This window comes from Aythya fuligula, chromosome 16, assembly GCF_009819795.1.
Source record: "Aythya fuligula isolate bAytFul2 chromosome 16, bAytFul2.pri, whole genome shotgun sequence".
Taxonomy (NCBI): domain Eukaryota; kingdom Metazoa; phylum Chordata; class Aves; order Anseriformes; family Anatidae; genus Aythya; species Aythya fuligula.
The window spans coordinates 15,207,343-15,228,566 of NC_045574.1; the positions used below are offsets into that span (position 1 = coordinate 15,207,343).

Sequence of the window (21,224 nt, forward strand, 5' to 3'; positions counted from 1 at the left end):
AGGGTGGGGGCTCCCGTGGCTCAGGGTGGGAGCAGAGGGGGCACTGGGGGAGCTCGGGGTCATTTTGGGGTGCCCTGGGTGGGCAGGGGGCCACGGGGACCCCACAGGGCGCTGGGGGGGAGCCGCTGGGAGCTGGCACCCGGAGCAGGGAGGCGCGAGGCGGCGCAGCAGGAGGCGGAGGCGCGCGGAGCAGACCACCACACTTTATTCCATAGTCACAACACCAGGAGAACCATTAGCCGAGCTTCCACAACACCGGCCCCGGCCGCGGCTTCGGGCCGTGCCCTGCTCTGCCAGGCCGGTGCCCCCCCACCCCACCCCACCCCACCCCCAAAACGCCAGGTACAGGACCCCTCACGAACACAGCACCAACGGGAACCCCGAGCGCTCGCCGCGGCTCCGGCCCGCTCGGCCGCCGCCCGGGCGGCTTCTTTCCTGAGAGAGGTTTGGTTTTTTATATTTTTTTTTATTATTAACTTATTATTATTATTTGTCGCTAGTGATGAGGGATGGCGCAGGCACACTCGCTCGCACACGCGCGCGCCAGCCCAGCACCGGGCAGCTGGGGGGTTTGGGGGGGGGGGGGGGGGGGGGGGCTCGGCGGGACGGACGCGGGGGGGGCTCTAAGCACTACGACCACACGGCACAGAAAAAAAATCCACCACCCACGGCCACCACGCGCCGCTCGCCCCGCCGGACGCACCCCACGAGGGAAGAGGAGAAGGGGGCACGGGGACGAAGAAGAAGCAAACGGTGTTGTGCTTGAGCCTGCTCCTGAGGAAACGCCCGGCAGCGCCCCGGGGATGCGGTCCCCCCATCCTTGGGCCGAGCAGATGCGGGATGGCAGCCCCTCACCGAGCCCTGCCGGTACTGGGGGGGCTTCAGCTCCGCCACGGGAGGGGAATTTGGGGGGCTCCGGGCAGGGCACGAGCACCCTGAGAAGGCAGCGAGGTGCTGGGCGAGAGCTGTGCGCCGGGAAGCCCTTGAGCGGAGCCGCGGGTGCCCGCGAACCCCAAACCCAGCTCGTTTGGGGGGGCAGGAGCGGGCTGGGGGCACCGCTGCCCCCCCCCCCCCCCAATATTTGGCTTTGCTGGGAACGGCCTGGATGGGGGTACCCGGGGCTGGTGGGGAGTTGTTGGGGGGGGACAGGGACGCGCTCTACACGGGGAACACGCGGCTGGGGCGCGGTGCCCACCCGCCTGGGCAGGCTCCCACCGCAGCGGGGGTCACCTAAACACCGTGGGTAACGCGACGCCAGACACACACACACGCACGGCTACCTCTACACACCTACACATCGAGAATGCTGACGGCCGGGGGGCTCACGGGGGGGGGGGTGGCTGGAGCAGAGCCCCCCCCCACACCCTCCCCGTAGCCACCCGGCACCGGGGCTGGAGGACACCGGGCGCCCTTGAGCAGGGACGGGGACGCGGCGCTCCCTGCGGCTCCTCCCATGCTGGGGGGGCCGTGCCCGTGCCCACCCGTGATGGGGACGTGGGGGGGGGGTCTGTGAGCAGCCCCCCCAGCGCTCCCCATGGAGGGGGATGCTGGGGGGCTGAGCTGCACACAGCTGGAGGATGGGGGAGCCCCAAAGCGGGGAGGGAGCCCCAAAAGGGGAAGGGAGCCCCAAAAGGGGGAGAGAACCCCAAAAAGGGGAGGGAACCCCAAAAGGGGGAGGGAGCCCCAAAAGGGGGAGGGAGCCCCAAAGCAGGGAGGGTGCCCGGCTGCCCCAGTAGGGCCAGGGGGGCTCCCGCACACCCCAGAGCCCCGCTTGGGATCTGGGGACCCGAGAGGCTGCTTCACGCCTTGGTCCGTGCCGTGCCACTGCGGGACAGGGCTCAGAGCCCCGTGCGGCTCCTCTGGGCGCTGCCAGCCCCCGTCCCTGGGGGTTTGAGCACCCGGGGTCCCCGCCGCCACCACCCCAAACAGCTCAGCCCTCCCTGAGCGCAGCCCCCCTGGCCCTTGCAGCCCCCTGCCCACCCCGCCGCCCGCCGGCACCGCGGCCACGTGCTCGCAGCAGGCAGCGGCAGGAGGCGGATCGCTGCGGAAAGGAGCCATTAGGAACAGCAAAGAAAAAAAACCCGGCTGGGGGAGCCTCTGCGGCAGGACCTGCCCTGCTGGGAAGCTCGGCGGCGGTGCTCTGCGGTGAAGCCCACGCTGGCGGCACGGCCGAACCCAGGGCGCACCGCGGAGCGTCGCCGCGCCGGAGCTGCCCGCACCCCGCAAACCCAACCTCACCGCTGCCGGCGGCCCCGTTCGGGTGCTGGTTTAAGGCAGAGCTCCCGCAGAAGCTCTTCCCGCAGCCCTGCCTGCGTGCTCCCTGCTGGCACAGCACATGGAGGCCGGGCACGGTGGGATCAGGCTCTGCTCGGGCACAGGGAGCGAGCCTGCGGCTCCAAGGGTGCCCCCACGGGTGCTAAATCCCAACTGGGGCTGCCCCGGGCACGGCTTGGCCCCGGCCTGGGCTCGTCGCTGGCACCAGGGCACGGGGTGGCTCCGGGCACGGGTTCTTCCCCCGCGGCACGGGCGCCTCTGCACGAGTGTCTGGAGAGAGGAGGAACTCAGCCTCCCCGCTCCACGTGCGGATCACGTGCGTGCAACTTCGCTCTTCCCCAAACTGAGCGGCGGGGAGCGCGCGCGCCGCGGCCAAATCGCAGAGAGAGCGCCGGCCCCGCGGGATCCCCAAAATCCCAAAACCGGGGACCCCCATGAACGGGGCACCCCAAGGAGGGCTCTGCCTTGCATGGGCTCTGCCAGCCCGGAAAGCCCCGGGCGCGGCGTGGCCGCCGGGAGCCCTCCCCAAGGGCTGCTACGAGGAGGAGAAAATTGAAGACGTGCTTTAAATGCAGCCAAAAAGCAAAATAATAAACCAAAATGGGCTGTTCCCCGGGTTGCACGGCGGGGGTCGAGGGATGGGTGGGACCAAGGCTGGCGTGGGTGCTCCCGCTGCCCGAGAGGGAGACGGGAGCACCGGGAGCAGCTCGGTGACAATGAAACCCCCGTCGGACCCTCGCCTGTCACGGGCAGGGGGACACGGCGGAGAGCCACAGGGCCCAGGGCGAGGGGTCGCGGGGCGAGGAGCAGCGGGGCTGCAGCCCTGCACCACGGCAGGCGGAGGAGGAGGAGGAGGAGGAGGAGAGGGAGGAAGAGGAGTGGGTGTGTGCCGGGGGGATGGGGGGAGCAGGGAGCTCTGCCTTCCAGCGGCTTCAAGGCAAAATACCTGATTCCTGCATGTAAACAGCTGGTTTTGTGTTTTTGTTTTTTTTTTTTTTCTTCCTGTTATTTTTTTTATATATGACCTGATTGTGGGAAAAAAAAAAAAAAGAGAGAGAGTTACCTGCAGAGCGCGGGACTCAGTAGGTAAAAACCAAGTCCGAGATGCTGGACATGAGCCAGTCCCCCGCGATCATCTCCGTCACCTCGGGCGTGCAATAGTCCGGGAACTCGAAGTGCGAGGAGCCTCCCCGCGGGAACAGGTCCAGGTCCTTGTCGAAGCCGCACCAGTCCAGGGCGCTGCAAACCGTACTGGAGGGAGCCCGGCCGGCCGCGACGCCCGGCAGCTCTTCCTCCAGCTCCTCGTCGGAGGAGCTGAAGGAGGAGGGCGGCGAGCTGGCCGACATGGGCGAGGGCGTCCCGCTCTCCGGGGACGTCCCCGGTTCAGCACCGGTGGTGGTGACGACGGTGACATCGGTGGTGGTGGTGGCGGCAGCAGCAGCAGGGCTGGGGGGCGCGGGGGTCTCCGTGGGGCTGCGCTCACCGGCGGGCACCGGGGGCCACGCGGCCGTGCCGGGAGCCGCGGGGCAGTCCTCGGCGGCCACCTCGGCGTCGGGCTCCGATTTTGGGGGGCCGGCGGGGGTTTTGGCGTGCTGCCTGCGGCCGGCGGCGACGCGGCCGAGCACCGAGGGCTTGATCTTGACCGGGAGGCGCGGGCGAGCGGCGGCGGTGGCAGCGGTGGTGGCGGTGGCGTTGGTGGCACCCACCTTGCCCTTTTTCCGCGGCCGGTACTTGTAGTCGGGGTAATCGGCCATGTGCTTGAGGCGCAGGCGCTCGGCCTCGCGGACAAAGGGGATCTTCTCGGAGTCGTGCAGGAGCTGCCAGCGGCGCCCCAGGCGCTTGGAGATCTCGGCGTTGTGCATGTCGGGCCACTGGTCCATGATCTTGCGGCGCTCGTGCTGCGACCACACCATGAAGGCGTTCATGGGCCGCTTGATGTGCCCGCTGGGGGTCTTGCACCAGCCCGGTTCCGACGTCCCACCCGGTACCGGGGGGCACGGCTCCCGACGCCCCTCCGCTCCCCGGCCCCGTGCGGCTCGCTGCACCATGCCGCCCGCCGACACCGCCACCGGGCTCCCCGCTGCTGCTCCGACACCGCCACCGCCACCGCCTCCGCCGCCGTTTCCTCGCCCACCGCCGCCGCCGCCGCCGCCGCCGCCCCCCCGCCGGCCGCTACGCCCCCATTGTGCCGAACGGGAGGCGGCGGCGGCGGCGGCGGGGCGGGGCGCAGGGGGCCGCGGAGGGGCCCGGGGGCGCACGGCGGGGGGCGGCGGGGAGGAACCGGAGCCGGTGGGAGCCCGGGGAGCCTGCGGGGACGGGGAGGGGGGGGCTCCGGGAGGAGCCGCACCGGCCCCGGGATGCTCCGGGATGCTCCGGGTCGGATCGGGGATGCTCCCGGTTGCTCGGCACTGCTGAGCGGGGATGCTCCGGTTCGGAACCGGGATGCCCCGGGATGCTCCGGATCGGACCGGGGATGCTCCGAGATGCCCCGGACAGGACCGGGGATGCTCCGGGAAGCTCCGAACCGGCCCCGGGGTGCTCCGGGGAGGCTCCGCACCGGCCCCGCCGACCTGGGCTGCTGCTCCGTTGGGTTCCGCCGATGCCTCCGGTGATGCTGCGGTGGCGGCGGAGGGGCCGGGGGTGCTCGGGGGCGGTGCGGGCAGCCCCGGGAACCGCCCGCCCCGCGCCCCCCGGTGCCTCTCTTATAGCCGCCGCCGCCGCCGCCGCCCCGCCCCCGGTAAACACGGCCGCGAGGGGCTGTCAATGGCGGGCAACGCCCCCCCACCCCCCCCAACCCCCCCTACCCGGGCCATTGGCCGTGGGGCGGGGGGGAAACGGCGGCGGCCGCCAATGGGCGCCCACCGGAGAGGGGTTGCTGGCGAGAACGGCCCCGGGGCACGGCCCGGTGCCCCCCCCGGACACCTGCCGGTGCTCGGGGCTGGGCAGGGCTGACGGCCCCGGATCTGCCCGGTGACCGCTGGTGCCTCCACACGGGCGTCCCGGTGCCCCCCGGGAGCCACACCCGGGATCCCCCGGTACCCCCCGGTACCCCCACTGGGATCCCCGGGATCCCCGTTACCCCTGCTCCCCCCCCCCCCAGGTCCCCGCTCCCTCCCCGTGCCCTACCGGCAACACCTGCAGCCCCCACCGGGGACCCCCGGGACCCCCCCAAACCCCTCGGGACCCCCCCCCACACACACCGGGACCCCGGGACCCCCCCACCCACACCCCCGGGGGCCCGGAGCCGCCCCACCGGCGGCGGGAGGGGGCGGCAGGGGGTGAACGGGCCCCGCACGGGCTGAGGGCAACGGGGCTGGCTCGGGCCCGGGGCCGCCTCCCTCCGGTGGGGCACCGGGGGGCGGCGGAGGGGACGGGGCCCGGCACCGAACCGGAACCGGGACCGGGACCGGGCCGCAGGGGGGGCACGGGGAAGGCCCCTCACAGCCAGGCCCAGCGGGCCCCGGCCTCGTAGGGCCCGGCCAGGCCCGGTGGGGCCCGGCCCGGTTCCCCCCCCCCTCCCCCGGGCCGGTCCCGGGCCCGGTCCCGGGCCCGGTCCCGGTTCCGGCCCGGTTCCGGGGGCGGGGCGAGGCGGGGCCGCGCCCACCAATGGGAGCGCGCCGCGGCCCTGTTGCCTTGGAGACCGCGGGCTGCCCGGCCGAGGGGCCGCTCCCATTGGCTGCCGCCTCGGCGCGGGCCCGCCTCAGGGCGCGATCCCATTGGCTGCGGCGCCGCCCGCTGTTGCCGTGGCGACAGCGCCCGAGCGCGGCCTAGGCCCGGCCCCGAGCCCCGAGGCCTGGCCCGGGGGCGAGCAGCGGGCACCGGGCACCGGGAACGGCCCCGGGGGGGGCTGGGGGGAGCCCCGCGGGGTCAGGCGGAGCCGCAGGGCCCGGTCTCGGTGCTGAGGGCACGAGTGTCCCGGCTGGAAGCGGGGATGGAGCCAAGGGGCCTGGTCCCGGGGGAGCTGAGGGGAGCGGTACGTGCCCGGTGCCCGGTACCGGGGCTGTGGCACTGAGGGCACCGGGGGGAGCTGAGGGGAGCCGTGCGGGTCCCTGCCCGGTGCTGGGGCTGTGGCATTGCAGCCGTTACCTCAGCATCTCCCAAATGAGCCCTCAGAGGTGTTGGAAGGGCGTTAACGGAAACCTCCAAGCCCGGCAGGAACCGGGGATGGGGGCGGGGAGGGTGAGGCCGGAGGGGTCTCAGCCCACAAACTGCCCCTGACCCCCCCCCCATCTCCTCCCTTACGCCGCGTTCAGGGGCGCAGCAAGCGGCAGGAGGCCGAAGCACAGAGGGGAGCAGCGGCCCGCGAGCTGAGCCTGCCGCCGATCCCCAGCGAGGACAAGAGGAGAGGGGAGAAGAAAAAAACAGGTTGGGAGAGATTGCCCCGGTGCGCTGCCCCCCCAGTGCCACTGCTGCCTGAACGCGGTGCTTGCGTTCAGGCAGCAGTGGCTGAGAATAAAAAAAAAAAAAAAAAAAAAAAAGGTGGCTGAGAATAAAGAGGGAGAGCTAGAAAAGGCCAGGGAACGCTCTGAGGCTCTGTAGGTTCCACTCCTGGGCTCTAACTCCAAGCTGCTCCCGCTGGGGCTGCAGAAGGTTTGAATTCAGTCCCTCAGTTCTTCGTGTTTCCCTCAGCAACACACGACAGGAGAGGGTAGATGGAAAGCGTTGAAACCGGGCTGTGAAATAAGGACAGGGCTTTTTTTTTTTATTTTTTGTTTCACCAGTTACATTTATGTCGAGTAAAAAACCACCCCTGCCTTCGAAGAAGCCGTTGTCCCAAGAGAAATACAGAAGTTTTACCGAGAAGAAGTCAGCGCTCAAGGAGGCTGAAATAGCTGAGGCGTTGGAAGAGATCAAAATCACCACGGTACATGCAACAACAAATAGCAGGTGCTGGAACGGAGGGAGCAAATCCATACGGTTACCCAGGTTGCCTTTATGGAGGAAATTCTGGCAGTCTGAGTCACTCTTGCAAAATGGCACATGTTTATTTATTAATAAACGAGAGGTAATTATGCTGCTCTGCTCAGCGCTGGCGAAGTGTAACCTTGATGTTGCCCATTAAGAAAACTGAAGAGAAACCAAGAGGGAGCCCAGACTGTGGCAGGAGGAGGGAGGAGATTTAGGAAATGTGACCCGTTAGAAAAGACTGTCGGCCTCAGATTTTCTTATTCTGGCAAAGAGAAGGTTGAGGTGGGGGACGTGACCGCAGTTTTTTAGTAGGGAAAAGGTGGTTACAGGCAATCAGCTGGTGGTGAGGAGTGTGGGAGCAGCACTGTGCTGTGGGGGGGAGGTCAGTGCCTTGGCAATGAGATTGAGCATTGAATACGTGGTGTTGGGACAGTCAGGGCCTCGTTGGTGTTACCGTGGGACAGGAACGTCCTGGGAATGGCAGATGATGGTGAGAAAACTTGAGGCGGGTGGGACCGATGGAATCTGCAGCCCTTTAATCCACAATTCCTGTAGGATCTGACCCAGCAGAAGATAAATGCCATAGAGGAGCTGAAGCAGCGCAGTGCCCACCTGGAAGAGGCCAACTGCCGGCTGATGAAGGACATCCAGCACACCGATGCCAGCACTGCCAAGCAAGCCAGAGACCTGCTGCAGCAGTACGAACAGTTTCAGGTGAGGTTGTAAGGTTAATTAAAAGGCCCAGACCGGCAGAACACAAAACTTCCCACTGTTCCCGTCAGTTCTGGGGAACGGCCAGGCGCTGCGTGGTCGCTTCCACTGCAACGAGCGTCACTGGAGCAGCGCCGGTGCTGGGGGGAGCTCTCTGACGCCCAAAGACCCCGTCAGGTGCTCTTGTGTTGTGCCTGTGTTTTAAAGCCACCAGAGTTTCGTGGCTGGCTACTGTCCCAGGCATCAGTAGCCACCCCTGTAACAGCCCAAATACATCCCTCCATGGGGAAGGTGGCTCCTGGAAGCACTGAAACATTCCCATGAGCAGCTTCTGTGCAGCTCACAGCCGCAGCAATGGTCTCATCTGTGCAGCTAACACAAGCAGTAGCACGAGAGGAACATTAGGGATGCTGCAGGGGGATGTTTCAGAGCTCTGTAGACTTACCAGTGACTGGATTTGTCTCTGTGAAGATGGTCAAGGCAACGACACAGACCGCCAGTCAGAACAGACTGGACACAGCGAGGGCAGAGCTCCGGGAAATGGAAAAAACAATGGAAAAGAATCTGGGAGGTGAGTGGCTCTCATGACAGTGACGTATGGCCTATATAACCGCCTTACCTTTGCTTTCCAGTGTGGTAGGTCAAAGGCATTGTGCCGATGTTACAAATGCCAAACTATTCCATTTCTGAAAATTAATCCCCTTTGCTGCGTGGGGATAATCCTCCTGTCAGGAGGGGCAGAACCCCGTGATGCCCATCAGCCTAAGAGGCTGGGAAGAGTCTCCTCCTCGGCAGCTCTTTGCACCATTCCGGGCAGGTTCTGCCCAAAGTGGCCTGATTTGGGGTGGCCGTTCCCACTGCTCATGTGGCAATCTGTAATGCAGATCCCTTCCCACATGGTGTGCTCAGCCAAACACAGGACAGCCTCATCGGCTCGGTTCATTAGTGAAATTCTGGAAGCCCTGGGTTGACATTTTCTGCTTTGACTTTTCCCGCAGAGCTACAGCAGCAGCTGGATGAAGCCACATCCAACGTACAGGTTCTCCAGGACGAGCTCGGCGTCCTGCGGACCTACACGGACGTGCATTATCCCAGACAGGCTCTCCGGATTGTCCTCCTGCTGTCCGACATCCAGAACCTGAAGAAGCAGCAGCAGGTGCTGAGACCTCTCCTCCCTTGCAGCATTGCTCTGGGGGCTGGAGAGGGCAGGGGAGGAAGGAACAGGAGCTCAGAGTTTGTCCTGCTTAACGCTCCTGCTGTTCCTGTGCCTCCTGCCGCCCTCAGGATGAGATAGACAAGACAGAAGAAATGGGGAAGGCCGTCCTGGAGGAACTGGAAGAGAAAGCACGGCAAGAACAAGAGGAGCTGCTGCAGAAAGTCGTGGAGGTAGGTGGAACTACTCCGCCGCCTCGGCAGGGGGAGTCGGTCTGTGGGAGCCGCGGACAAGGCGGGGGCTTCCAGACGTTGCCCGCTGGCAGCAGCGGCGTGCAGCCAGCACACAAAGAATCACCGAGCATCGCTGCTCCTGCCTGACGCGCTGGAAGGGCACACGAGGAGTCCCTCCGAGTTGCTGCCCTCGTCTGAAGTGACAAAATGTTCTCAGGCTCGCTCCTGAGAGCTTGCTGCGTGGAGGTGAGCGCGCTGTGACCCAGCGTTCACCCTGCTGCTAGGCTCCCTGCTTTACTACGTTATTTAGGTGGGGACTTAGCTGCTCAGCTGTGACGCTGCTGAGGCAGCGCACGGATCTTTGTAAATTCATGAGGAAATTAACCTGCGTGCAGCACGGCAGAGCAGGGGCTGCTCTCAGTCTGCAGAAGATTTTACAGGTGAATCCGTAAGCACAGGTGCTATAAGTAACCCAAGCAATATTCATAAGTTTTCCCAGGGAAACTGGACTGGATTTATTGAGTTCCTCAGCCTTGTTCTGTCATCAGCCCAATGGGACGAGCTGGAACCCAAACCTTACCCGAGCAGGAGTTATTTCCTTGAGGAGTGATGCATCCAGACACAACCAGAGTTGGCATCTGGCAGTGGCAGGGTCTCACGCTGGCAGTTACCGGGGGTTTCTTCTCTTCCCCTGCACAGGAGGTGTTGCTGCACCAGGATGGCCTGAAGCAGCTGGTCATAAACAACCACGTGCTGCGATGCGAGATAACAAGGCAAAGAGAGGTGAGGGGGCGGGGGGAGAACCACCACGGAGAAGCAGAGCCAGCCACCCTCAGCCCTTGCCCTCAGAGAGGATTTTGTGCCTCTTGGTGGTGTGTGGGGCTTTCTGCTTCCACTGGAGCCAGTGAGCTGTAAGGCTTCCTAAAACGCCCTCTGGACTGCTCGCCCTCAGCGTGCCCTGTTAGGGGCTTTTTTGCGTGAGGGATGGTTTCAAGCTCTGCTGCTTGCAAAAACTTTAATCACTGCTTCTGTTGCAAAATGAAGAACGCTTAGAGATGTAATTCGTTCAGATTATTAAGGACCTGGAAGAAGAGATCAGCGAGCTGCAAAGCAGCATCCAGACGCTCCGCCAGCGTGCGAGAGACCCGAGAGAGGTGATCTTTGCTGATGTTTTCCTCCGCAGACCCAAGTAAGTGAGGCTGCTCAGTGGGCGTGCACAGAGCTTTCCCTACGGCCTTGACCTGCAGAATTCTGTGGTGCTGAGCGCGAATAACCTCAGCCCAAGCACTGCTGCAGATCTCACCGACAAACCTACACGTCCTGGGACAGAAACTCGCAGCTTACAGGCGTCCTGCCCTGGGAGATGGCTGCCAGGTCTCCTGGTGTTGCCTAAATGCAGCTAGGAAACAGCCTCCCTGACAGCAGTGTGCTGGCAGCCCCGGTCACATCAGGGCTCTCTTCTGGGTTTCCTTTTGTCCGTCCTGTAAATGGGGATAATTACCAGCTGCAGGAAGAGGCAGAGCTTTTCAAGGCCCTTGTGACCACGATGAGTCTTCCTTTATTGTTCTTTTCCCTCTCTGGCTGGGAAACCAAACTGAGGGGAGGTGGCCAGGCTCCTGTGGAGCATCCTTGTCCGGGCAGGTCCTACCCATCTCAAGCTGCTTTGCTGCTGGTGTGAAACGGCACAAAGGAGAACAAAGGCGGGCAGCCAGTCCCCTAATATGTAAAAAAAAAAAACATCTCAGAGGAACGGGTTGGCAGCAAAAAGGCAAAACTTGCTCTTTCTCCCACTCTTTCCCTGCCCAAGCTCACCGGGAGCTAACGACCCCCGGAGCAGAGGTTGTGGTGAGTCCCTGCTCCCATTTCCCGTCGTTATGACGTGGGAGGAGAATCCTCAGCGCGCATCGATAGGGAGAAGGCCCTGCCAGCTCGCTCACGGGGCCGCTGGGCTCTCCTCTCCAGGGACAGGGGACACACTGGCCAAGTCCGTAGGCTGAGGCATACCAGCAGCCCGCTGTGACGAGTTATTTTCCACCATACCCACGGCGGGGAGCCCGCCCCACCAAGCAGCAGGCCCCTGGCAGAGGGCTCCTGCCCAGAACTCAAATGCTTTGGAGCTGCCGAGGTGCCTCCGCTTCCTGTGCTGCCCAGGGGAACAAACCTATGAAAAAATTGGCCAAATATGCTTAAATCTTGAGTGCGGTGTAGCCCGAAACCCACAGTTTTGTGCAGAACTGGGTGCATGTGCACCTTTATTTGCTGCAGCTGCCTGTACACAAGGTATAGACGAGCCACAGATGCTCACCCAGCAAACCGCTGGTGGTGCAAACAGCAGAAGGGGCTGGAATCTCCCGTGATGGGCTGCTGGGGGTGTTACTGGCCAGCCAGGTAGGGCTGCAGCGCTGCAGAGGCGTGATGTGGAGCAGGAGGAAAGCCTGCAACACGTCAGGAGCCCGTGGGGGAGGCGAGCGGCTGCGTGATGGATTAGCACGACTTAATTTTTTTTTATTTTTTTTTCCGATAAAAGAATGATAAAAAGGGGAATTAATTAGCCTCGACAGCTGGTGGGGCTGGGGTTACTGAGGGCGGCTGGGAGAAGAGTTAAAAATAGCAGGAAGGCCCAAGTGGAAAGTTTCTGTAACATCACAAGTCAGGCATTTGGTGCTTACCCGCCCTGACAGGCAGGAGGCTGTGCCAGAGCCCTCGCCGCCATCTCCCCGCCGATTCCCACTGACCTCCCTGCAACTTTTCACACGGCTTCAGCAGCCGTTCATTTTTCCAGTTAACCCTCTGCTTCCAGGCGCTGCCTTGGCTTCCTGAAAGCAGAACCAGGCATCGCCTGTGCTCGGCTTGGAAGCACGAGGGCAGGCAGGAGCGTGGGATTGTTGCTGGCCCTCCTCGGGCTCCCCGTGCGCTGCACCTGTGAAGCACGGAGGAGCTGCGAGGCCCCTGCACACCCGTGTGTGTCTGCATTTGAGTTCTCCCTCTTTAAAACTCCTTTTTTTAAGCCTTTTTTTCACCTCCAGCTCTGATCCCTGCACTGGAGTGGCTCCGGACGCACAGTTTGTCCCTGGGGCTGACGCAGGCTGCCGAGCGCACCTCTGAGCGAGCCCAGCTTGCTGTGTTTGTCCTTTCTGTGCGAGAAAGCAGATGTGCCTGGCTGCCTGATGGGCTTTCTCAGCTTCTGTTTGTCGTTCAGGACTGACAACGAGGGGCAGCTAATTCCGTTCCTCCTCCGAGTCCCAAGGGTGAGATCTGGCTGCCGTTGGCTGGGAAGCGGAGCTGCGCTCTGCGTTGTGCTGAGCAGGGGCTGAGCACCACAGCCCTCACCTCCTGCTTTTGTTCACTGCTCCCCCAGCTGTGTTCTGCTGTGTCCCCAAACAAGTCCCCGGTCCCTCTGCACTGACACCAGTGTGCCCCAGGGACACGAGGCGTCGTGCCAGCCACCTCCAGCCCTCTAACAGTGGGGCCGTTGTAGGGCACGCAGGGAGCCTCAGAGCTCCGGGTGGGCTGCGCAGAGCATCAGAGGGGTCACCAGCCTCTCGCCCTGGCCTCACAGGAGCTTCTTCCCCTCCTCACACCGGGCTCCTGTGCGCGGGTCAGAGCACGGCTGCTGGTTCCTGCTCTTCCCCGTGTGCCTCACCTCTCTCCTCTCTCTGCTCAGGTGCACACCGGACACCGAGGTGATCCTCAGCATCCCCACGGAGGAGGCAACGTTCCCGACCTCGTGCCTGTGACCATCGGGCTGCAGCCGTTTGGAAGGTGCAAACCCTGCGGTAACAGCAGCCCAGGAACCTTCCCCAGCCCTCCTCACCCCCCAGCACCATCGCTACCCCCCGGTGCCATGGGGGCAGCACCAAAGGGGCCTCCCCGTCGCGGTGCCGTGACCGGGAGGGGTGTCCTGGGGTGCCCCGGGGTGGGCACGTCCCGGTGCAGGGCCTGGGGACCCGGCACGGAGCCACCCCGGAGCCTGTGCGGGTGCCAGGGCCAACCTCGGGTTCAAATAAAAACAGCCCCCGCGTGCTGCCCCGTTCGAAAAAAGCCTCCGGTCCTGCTGTCCGTTACCGGCTGCCAAACAGGGGCAGCGGAGCCTCCGCAAACCCCGCTCCGGGGGCAGGCACCGGGGCAGGACCGGGCTCGGCTCGCTCCTTACTTGGCGAAGCGGCGGGGGCCGTGCGCTGCCCCGGGCAGCCGCGAGATGGAGCCGGGAGGGGACCGGGCGGGGGGCTCGGGGCTCGAGGGGGTCCTGCCCCGGGTGGGACCGGAGCGTGGCGGAGCCCCCGGGCAACGGGGACGGGACGGGACGGGACGGGACGGGGCTCCCGGGCAGCCCCGGTGCCGCTTTCCCCCCCCCCCCGCTGCTCCCCGGAGCCCGAGGGGTCGCGGCCGGGGGCACCTCGCCCAGCCCCGGCACCGGGAGCCCCGCGGGGGCCTCGGGGACCGGGCAGAGCCCCGGGGGTGCGGGTGGTGGACGGGGAGGGGGGGTCGGGCAGGGGAGGGACCGGCCGCGGCGGGGGCTCCACCTCCCGGTCTTTAAAGCCTCGCCGCTCCGGGGCCGAGCGGCGGTGCCCAGGAGCTCGGCGGAGGTCAGCCCGGTTTGGGGAAAATTAGGACCAAACCGGGACAGGAGACCGGGACCGGCGAGGCCGTGCCCGTGGCCTCGGGGCTGCAGGCTCGGGGAGCTCCGGCGGAGCAGAGGGGCTGCCGGGGACCTCAGGGAAGCGGGGACCCCAAGGGGTTCCCGACCCCGCTGCCCCCGGTGCCGCCGATGACCCTGAACACGCAGCGCGGGAGCAAGAGCCCGCTGCGGAGGAGGGCCAGCACCCCTCTGCCGCGGCCCGGGGCACCGGCTGCCACGGCACAAACCGAGCCCGGGCACCCCCAGCTCGGCCACTCGTCCTCGGAGCCGGGCGGCAGGGCTGCGGCACCCCGGGGCAGTTGGTCCTCCGAATCCTCGGGCTCTTCGGGGTGCTGGGAGCCCCAATACCGCGTGGTGCTGCTGGGGGACCCCGGCGTGGGCAAAACCAGCCTGGCCAACGCCTTCGCCGGCCTCCAGGAGCGGGATCTGCTGGAGCAGCACGGAGGTGGGTGCCCCACAACCTGGCGGGGACCCTCAGTTGTGGGGTCGCTCGCCACGGGGCCGGGAGGAGGTGGAGGGGAGGTGGCTGCGCCCCGTGCTCCGAGGGAGCCCCGTGCGAGGCCCGGAGGAGCCCGGTGGGGTCGGGGGGGCCAGCACTGGGTCTCGGCTGCCCCGGGGAATTTCCACGCTGATCCAGCTCTCCCGGTGTCTTGCAGAGGTGGCCTACGAGCGCACGCTGTCCGTGGATGGCGAGGAGACCACGCTGCTGGTGATCGACGCCTGGGAGCCCGAGCGCAGGGTACGCGGGGCTGGGAACTCTGCAAATCCCTGCTGCTGGGGGGTTTGGGGGGGTGTGGGGGATGCTGTGTGCGTACAGCTGCTGCTTCGGGGTCTCTGCGCTCTGCAGACATCTCCCCGGGGCTCTCCTGGCTGCGTCTCAGAGTGGGACAAGCCCAACAGGCAGGACAGGGCCCAGGGTCCCCAGTCAGCAGCCATAAAAGCAAATTTCTGGGGTTGAGGGACCCCCGATGGGGGCAGCCATCATCCTGAGGTCAGCCCTGTGGCCAAAGCGACAGCCTCGAGCTTCCCCTGCCTGCCAGGGAGGGTGCCCGGCACATCCTCACCCCTCTCTGGCTCTCCCACGGCGAGGCACCGGGAGCGCAGGAGCCGTGCGGGTCCCTCGGGGGGGAGGAAGGAGCTGCAGGGGGGGAGCGCAGTGCCAGCGAAATGCAAGGAAACGGCTTGGAAGCGGGGCTGAAGGAGCCAGCCGGGCAAATCCACGTGAGGCAGCGCTGGCAGCCAGGGCACGTGCTCAGCTGGCAGAGCCACGGCCCCGCGAGCCTGGCACGGGGCGTTTGTTCGTGCTGCTCCCTGCCAGCAAGCCCAGCGCCCCTGTGCCCTGCTCCCCGAGGGCCACCCCGGGGCCGTGGGTTTCCACGGGAGTCAGGATCGGTCCCTGGGAGCGGGGAGGGAGCCAGCACCCGGGCTGCACGCAGCCACTGCACCCCCATGGGCTGGGGCTGCGTTTTCCGTGCTGCCCGGAGGTGCCCAGCCCTACAACACCCTGAGATCAGCCTTTTTATTTCCCCTGTTGCATTGCACGGCCAAAAGCAGCTCCAGGAGGGGCAGCCTCAGCCCCCTGAGCCAGGCTGAGCCCACGGCCCCAATTTCTTGCTGACAGAGGAGGAACTGTGAGCCACCCCAAAAGCCAGGAGCTTTTAAGCTGATTTAGCAACGGGGCCACACGTCTGCTGCCCATGATGTGGGGGCTGTCGAGGTGGGACTAGCAGGTCCCATGTGTGCCGGGGTGGCTTGCTGCCCCCCCCAGAGCAATTTGGGATGCCGCTGGCCCCCGCAGCGCGGTGACATCCCCTTCCCCGTGTGGTGGTGGCAGGGCGAGGAGAGCTGGCACCGCAGCCACTGCCTGCAGGTGGGGAACGCGTACGTCATCGTCTACTCCATCACCGACCACGGCAGCTTTGAGAGCGCGGCGGAGCTGCGCATCCAGCTGCGCAGCATGCGGCAGGCCGAGGACATCCCCATCATCCTGGTGGGCAACAAATCCGACCTGGTGCGCTGCCGCGAGGTCTCCGTTGAAGGTAAGAGTCCCCAAAACCACGTCCCGTCTCCGTCCCCGTGCCCCGTCTCCGTCCCCGTGCCCCGTCTCCGTCCCCGTGTCCCCTCCCCGTGTCCCGTGCCGCGGCTTCTGCTGCGCCCGCGGAGCTGGGGGTGCCAGCGGGGCCGTGCCCCCTCCCTGCCCTCCCCTCGCAGAGGCCCGTGCGTGTGCCATGATGTTCGACTGCAAGTTCATCGAGACGTCGGCGGCCCTGCAGCACAACGTGGCCGAGCTCTTCGAGGGGGTGGTGCGGCAGCTGCGCCTGCGCCTCGAGGGCAAGGAGCCCGGCGCGCACCCCGCGTCCGTCCACAAGCGCAAGGAGAGCCTCACCAAGAGGGCCCGGCGCTTCCTCGACAGGCTGGTGGCCAGGAACAGCAGCAAGGTGGCCCTCAAAGTCCGCTCCAAGTCCTGCCACGACCTGTCCGTGCTCTGAGAGCCGCCGCGGACCCGTCCCACCGGACTCGGAGGGGAGGTTGGGGACTCCCCTGTGCCAGCAGCGTGGCCAGCAGCTCCGCGGGTGCACGGAGAGACCGCAGGGGCCGGAGCGATGCTGAGGACACGGAGCTGTTTTAACCGGTGCTGGTGGACACGCGGGGTGCTCCGGATCCGGCCGCTACCCCTCCAGGAGAGGGGCTGAGCGGGGCTGGGTCCCCCGAGCTGCGCGTGTGGGACGGGCACCTTGGGGGTGGGAGCCCGGCTGCCCCGTGCTCTGGGGGGCCGGTCCGTGTCCCTGTAGGGCTGGAGCTGTGCTGGAGGCTTCCAGCAGCTCAGCAGGTCGTGGCACTCGTCCTTTGTGGGGCAGGAGGGGGTAGGAGGGCACGGCAGCAGCACCCCCGGCCCCTCTGTGCCTGGGTTTTGCGCTGCGTCTCCCCTGGCGCTGGCGTTCTTCCGACCCAGGATTTTCTGCTGCCTTTGTCCTGGTGCGACGGGGAAACCCCTGCACCCACTGAATAAACGCCGTCGGGGATGTGCTGCTCTGCTCTCTGCTGGGTCCCTGCCGTGGGGAGCTGCGGGCTGGGGTTGCGTGGCTGGAGCTGAGCACGATTCCTTGACCGGGGCCCTGCCTCCTGCTGCAGCCCGAACAGCTCAGGGCAGGGAGAGCCTCAGCCTCCAGCCAGGCTTCCTTCAACCACCATTTAGCCAAAATCTCGGTCCCTCGCCCAGTGGTCGCAGCACCACCCCCAGAAACAGCAGAAACCCCTGCCCCCCTGCACCTCCCTACTCCCAACCAGCTCCAGAAAAGCCCCTGGGAAGGGCTCAGCACCAGCCCCGGTTGCTGAGGTGCAGGTTTTGACCCCCCGTGCGGGATTCAAACCCCTGTGGGAGCCACAGCCTGGGCTGGGAGCCAGGCCCTGGGCAGCTCTTGGTGCCCTGGGAAGGGGCAGAGGCAGCAGAGGGGACGTGCTGGGGCGCAGCGAGCAGCGAGCGACCCCGGGCACCCGTGGAGGCGACGCCGGAGCCGGTTGTTTTTGGGCTGAGCGGCCGGGACGCCGCGGGGGAGCCAGCTCGGCAGCCCCGGGCCCGGCGCCAGGGAGGCTCCGCGGTGCCCTCCCTGCCTGGCTCGGGTCAGGAATTTCCACTCGTTCCCCATCCCCGGCTCCGTGGCGGGCACGGTGCAGCTGGGGAGGAACCGAGGGGACGGGAGGATGGCGCTGCGCCCGTCCCCGTGAGGGGTTCGTCTCTGCTCCTCGTCCCGTCAGCGGTGCCGGTGCCGGTGCTCTCTCCTCGCTGCTGCTCTGGCTCCAGCCCCTCTGCCCGGGTTATGCCCCGGAGCTCCCCGTGCCCCAGCTCCCGGTGCTGTGGGTGCTGCCGGGGGCTGCACGGTGTCCGTCCGTCCGTCCTGCAGCTGCAGCCGGCGTTTCCTGCAGCGGGAGGCAAGCGGAGGAGGATTGGGGGGGGAGTGGGGGCTGCAGGATGGAAAGTTGGCAGCCGGCAGCGAGGGGAGTGGAAAGAATGAGCTCAAACCCAGAAAAATGCGGCCGCGCTGGAGGGTGGGAGGAGAGGCCAAGGGGGGGGGGGGGGGGGGGCACGGCGAGGAGCTGGGAAAGAGAGGGAGGGAGGAAGGAGGCGTTGGCGGGGGGCCAGGGGCTGCCTGCGGCCCCCAGCTTGGCCCCCACCTGGGCCAGGTACTGCCAGGGCTCGGCGGCTCCAGCCCCTCCAGCAAGAACTCTCGGGGCTGCCACCTCCCTGCCGGTGCCATCGGTCCCGGTGTCACCCATCCCAGCACGCCCACTGTCCCCAGTGCCACCTCCCCCGGTCCCAGCTGCTCCCCGGTGCCGTTTGTCCCCGTGCCATGCCCCCGGTGCCACCCCGGGGAGCCACCCGTCCCAGTGCTCGCTGCCTCCCCGGGCCAAGGGACCCCGCGGTGGCCGCGGTGGGACCAGGTCCTGTGCCCGTCCCCAGCCCCTGGGGCACACGGGGTGCCCGGTGCTCGATCCGCAGCCCTTTTGCTCATCTCCCACTTCTCCAGGGTCTGCTGCCGGGGATGTTTTAGGATCAAGAGCCTGCATCCAAAACGTTTTCCCCCCCACCCTGGTGTCCCCGTTTGTTGCCACCACGGGGCCGGAGCAGCCTCCCCGGCACGGGGCGAGTTAAAGGCTGGCTCGAGCGTGCGGCAGCGCATCTTCTCATGGGGAGCTGCCAAGAAAAGCAGGAGGGGAGGAGGGCGGCCGCTTCCCCGCGCACCACGGGGCCAGGTCCTGCCCTTGGTCCCCGCAGGACGGCTGGGAAGTCCCTCCTGCTTTCCCAGCCGGAGCCGCTCGCGCAGGAAAGCCCCACGGAGGCTGCGTGGGGAGCAGCCCCACAGCCAGGGCCCCGTTTCGGTGCCCAGACCCCAGCCCCAACCCAGCGCTTGCAGCCCCAGCACCGGGCAGAGTGCACCCAGCAGGGAGCTGAGGCACCCGCAGGAAAAGCTCACAACCCACAACCTCGGGGCTGCTTCGGAGCGGGGCCGTAAAGGTCTTTTGAAGGGTTTTTTGATAAAAGGCTCTGCCGTGGAATACACCAGAGCGTGAGCATTTCTGCTGCTATTTTGGGTTCTGGCCTAACGATGTGCTGGGAGGGCAGGAGCAGCTCCCAGCCCTGCAGCCTTCGGTTCGGGTTCTCCCCGGGCTCGGAGGCTGTCCCCGTTAGCCTCAGCCCTGCCCGGGGCCAGCTGATATCACAAGCAGAGATTTTCCTGCAAAGAGGGGCTTGCAGAGGCCTCCTGGGCACAGGGCACAGGGCGCAGCACCTTCCCTGCCTCCTCCCGGGGTGTCCCCGAGGTGGCATCCCCAGAGTTTGGTGCAAAAGGAGCAGAATTTGACACCCTGCCTCCCTGCACCAGCACCCGGGGCCATGCCCGGTTTGGTTGGGTTCTCACGGGATGCTCAAAGAGCTTTCAGTAACAGGGACACAGCCGAGCAGTGGGGACACGTTTCTGCTTCCCAGGGTGACAGGGAACAGAGGTGGAGATGCTGCTTTTGCTCCTTGACTGAAACCAGATTCGAAGGATGAGCCGTGAGGGGTCCCTGCAGAGGGCTCCAGGTAGCAGCAGGAGCTGTCCCCAAAACGTGCAGCGCCCAGAGAGACACCAGAGCGTGCGGGGACAGATTTTGGGGACAAGTAGGCACCTGAAGGCATCGGTGAGGGGCTGGTACGGGGGCTTTTAGCTTTTCTACGGCCACCTGGGGGTCTGCCTCCCGTGCCATGCCGCAGGGTGGGACACGGCAGGGCACGCTGTCCCCGTGGCTGCGTGCTGCTGACCCCGGTGCTCGTCCTTCTCCTTGTGGGAGCATCGGTGACACCGAGAGCACAGCAGCCCGGGCAGGAGGCCAGCCCCAGAGCAAGGCAGATCGGTGCTCCCGAGAGGCCTTCTCATCTCCTCGCTGCCTGAAATACGAAACTATGAATCACCCCAGGTCCTGAAATAGATTCATTTTTTTTTTTTTTTAAGAGACAAATATGTTTAAAAAAAAAAATGTAAAAGCGTGCCTTGTCTCCCTGCTGTGCTCCCTTCCCCTGCCCGTAGCTCGGCTCCAAGCCAGTCCCCGGGCCGGTGGAGGCGTTGGCTGAGGGGGGGTCCTGCCTGCACCACCATGGGGACCCCTTGCAGCCACCCTAAGGGGAGCCCTGGGGAGCAGGCAGCCAGGTGGGGACACGGTGGGACCCCGACGGTGGCACAGGGACACGCCGCGGGTTCAGGAGGTCGATTTCCCCACGTAACAAGATGCAGCGGTCAGAAACTGCTGAGTTTACAGAATTTACAGGCTGCGGGAAGGGTGAAACCCCGCCGCACACAGCCCGGAGCTGCTGCTTTACGCTGGGTAAAGCCCCAAATCCCGCAGTGACTCGCTGCGAGGGACCTCCTGCTGCTGAAAGGCAGGGGCAGCACCGCTTAACCTTCGTGATTTAGGCTTTGCTGCCGAGCAGCCTCTTCTGCCAGATGGAAAGAACACGTGCAGGTAAACCTGTGTGTACCAGACCTGAGAACCAGCCGCTTCCCGCACCCCGAGCAGCCCCAGGATCCACGGAGTGAGCTGGGGACCTCGGTGATGGGCACAGGCAGCATGATGGACCACAGGACACGGCCGTCACCTCCCGCGGTCCCGTACGGGGTGAAGGAGATGTGGAGTTGGAGGAGGCTCGGTGACACAGCCGGGCTGCCGGCAGCTTGAGGGGGAAGGAAAATTCACAAGGACCACGCGTTGCAGCCAATGTTCCAGCAGAGCCCTGGCCCCTCTCCAGCAGCACGGAAAGTTTGCTTTCATTTACGAGGCATTTTTACACAAGGGCTGTTTGCCGCGTGCAGGTGGGCTGGGAGAGGACAGGGGATGGCACAGCAGGGCCACGATCCCTTGAGGGGGATGCGGGAAGCACGAAGCACAACAAACCCAAGGCTGGACGCGAAGCCCGAGCCCCAGACCTGAGCCACACGTGGTGCGGACTGCGGAGCTGTCCCGTGTCCCGTCCCTCTCCCTCCCTTCCAAAAATGCTGTCCATACTTAGGCAGCCACCGCCGCTCTCCCCTTCCCAGGCAAAATGTCAGCACAGATCCTCAGCGGCGGGGTAAACAACGCCGGGCTGACACAGCGCAGCGGCCGAGCACCAGCAGGCGTGTGCCATCCATCAGCGGGATCCGCCTCGTGCCGCGGGTCCTGCGGCCCCAAAACCGGCACGGATTCACGGACTGTCTGCTCGAAGGGACCCACGGGATGGCTCAGTCTGACCCCTTCATCCTGCTGGTTTTGGGAGGGTATCGGTATCGCCCTA

General features: G+C 65.7%; 3 protein-coding genes across 4 annotated transcripts; 2 read left to right on the plus strand and 1 right to left on the minus strand.

Annotated features, from left to right (window-relative positions):
* Window positions 1-216: 216 nt before the first annotated feature.
* C16H20orf96 (chromosome 16 C20orf96 homolog) lies at window positions 217-13,137 on the plus strand. Of its 2 annotated transcripts, XM_032198224.1 has the most exons (10): window positions 6,205-6,247; window positions 6,528-6,639; window positions 6,996-7,138; window positions 7,738-7,896; window positions 8,365-8,464; window positions 8,892-9,049; window positions 9,178-9,279; window positions 9,979-10,062; window positions 10,350-10,468; window positions 12,944-13,137. In XM_032198224.1, the coding sequence occupies exons 1-10, from the start codon at window positions 6,206-6,208 to the stop codon at window positions 13,014-13,016; spliced, it is 1,092 nt and encodes a 363-aa protein (XP_032054115.1). In that variant the 5' UTR covers window position 6,205; the 3' UTR covers window positions 13,017-13,137. The 2 variants fall into 2 exon arrangements, with proteins under 2 accessions (XP_032054116.1, XP_032054115.1); XM_032198225.1 differs by lacking the exons at window positions 6,205-6,247; window positions 6,528-6,639 and adding an exon at window positions 217-444.
* SOX12 (SRY-box transcription factor 12) lies at window positions 3,354-4,322 on the minus strand. Its single transcript, XM_032198226.1, has one exon. It carries the CDS (start codon window positions 4,320-4,322, stop codon window positions 3,354-3,356), a length of 969 nt encoding a protein of 322 aa, XP_032054117.1.
* Window positions 13,138-14,047: 910 nt separating the features above from the next.
* REM1 (RRAD and GEM like GTPase 1) lies at window positions 14,048-16,585 on the plus strand. Its single transcript, XM_032198437.1, has 4 exons — window positions 14,048-14,363; window positions 14,575-14,657; window positions 15,753-15,957; window positions 16,130-16,585. The coding sequence occupies exons 1-4, from the start codon at window positions 14,048-14,050 to the stop codon at window positions 16,405-16,407; spliced, it is 882 nt and encodes a 293-aa protein (XP_032054328.1). The 3' UTR covers window positions 16,408-16,585.
* The last annotated feature ends 4,639 nt before the right edge of the window (window positions 16,586-21,224 follow it).

Excerpts from the sequence above, each read along its gene's own strand:
- SOX12 (XM_032198226.1), bottom strand. The coding sequence starts at position 4,322 with ATGGTGCAGCGAGCCGCACGGGGCCGGGGAGCGGAGGGGCGTCGGGAG.
- C16H20orf96 (XM_032198224.1), top strand. The coding sequence starts at position 6,206 with ATGGAGCCAAGGGGCCTGGTCCCGGGGGAGCTGAGGGGAGCG. Across the intron at positions 6,640-6,995 it reads AGGGGAGAAGAAAAAAACAG|TTACATTTATGTCGAGTAAA; the intron begins GTTGGGAGAGAT and ends TTGTTTCACCAG. Across the intron at positions 7,897-8,364 it reads AGCAGTACGAACAGTTTCAG|ATGGTCAAGGCAACGACACA; the intron begins GTGAGGTTGTAA and ends GTCTCTGTGAAG.
- REM1 (XM_032198437.1), top strand. The coding sequence starts at position 14,048 with ATGACCCTGAACACGCAGCGCGGGAGCAAGAGCCCGCTGCGGAGGAGG. Across the intron at positions 14,364-14,574 it reads TCTGCTGGAGCAGCACGGAG|AGGTGGCCTACGAGCGCACG; the intron begins GTGGGTGCCCCA and ends GGTGTCTTGCAG. Across the intron at positions 15,958-16,129 it reads CCGCGAGGTCTCCGTTGAAG|AGGCCCGTGCGTGTGCCATG; the intron begins GTAAGAGTCCCC and ends CTCCCCTCGCAG.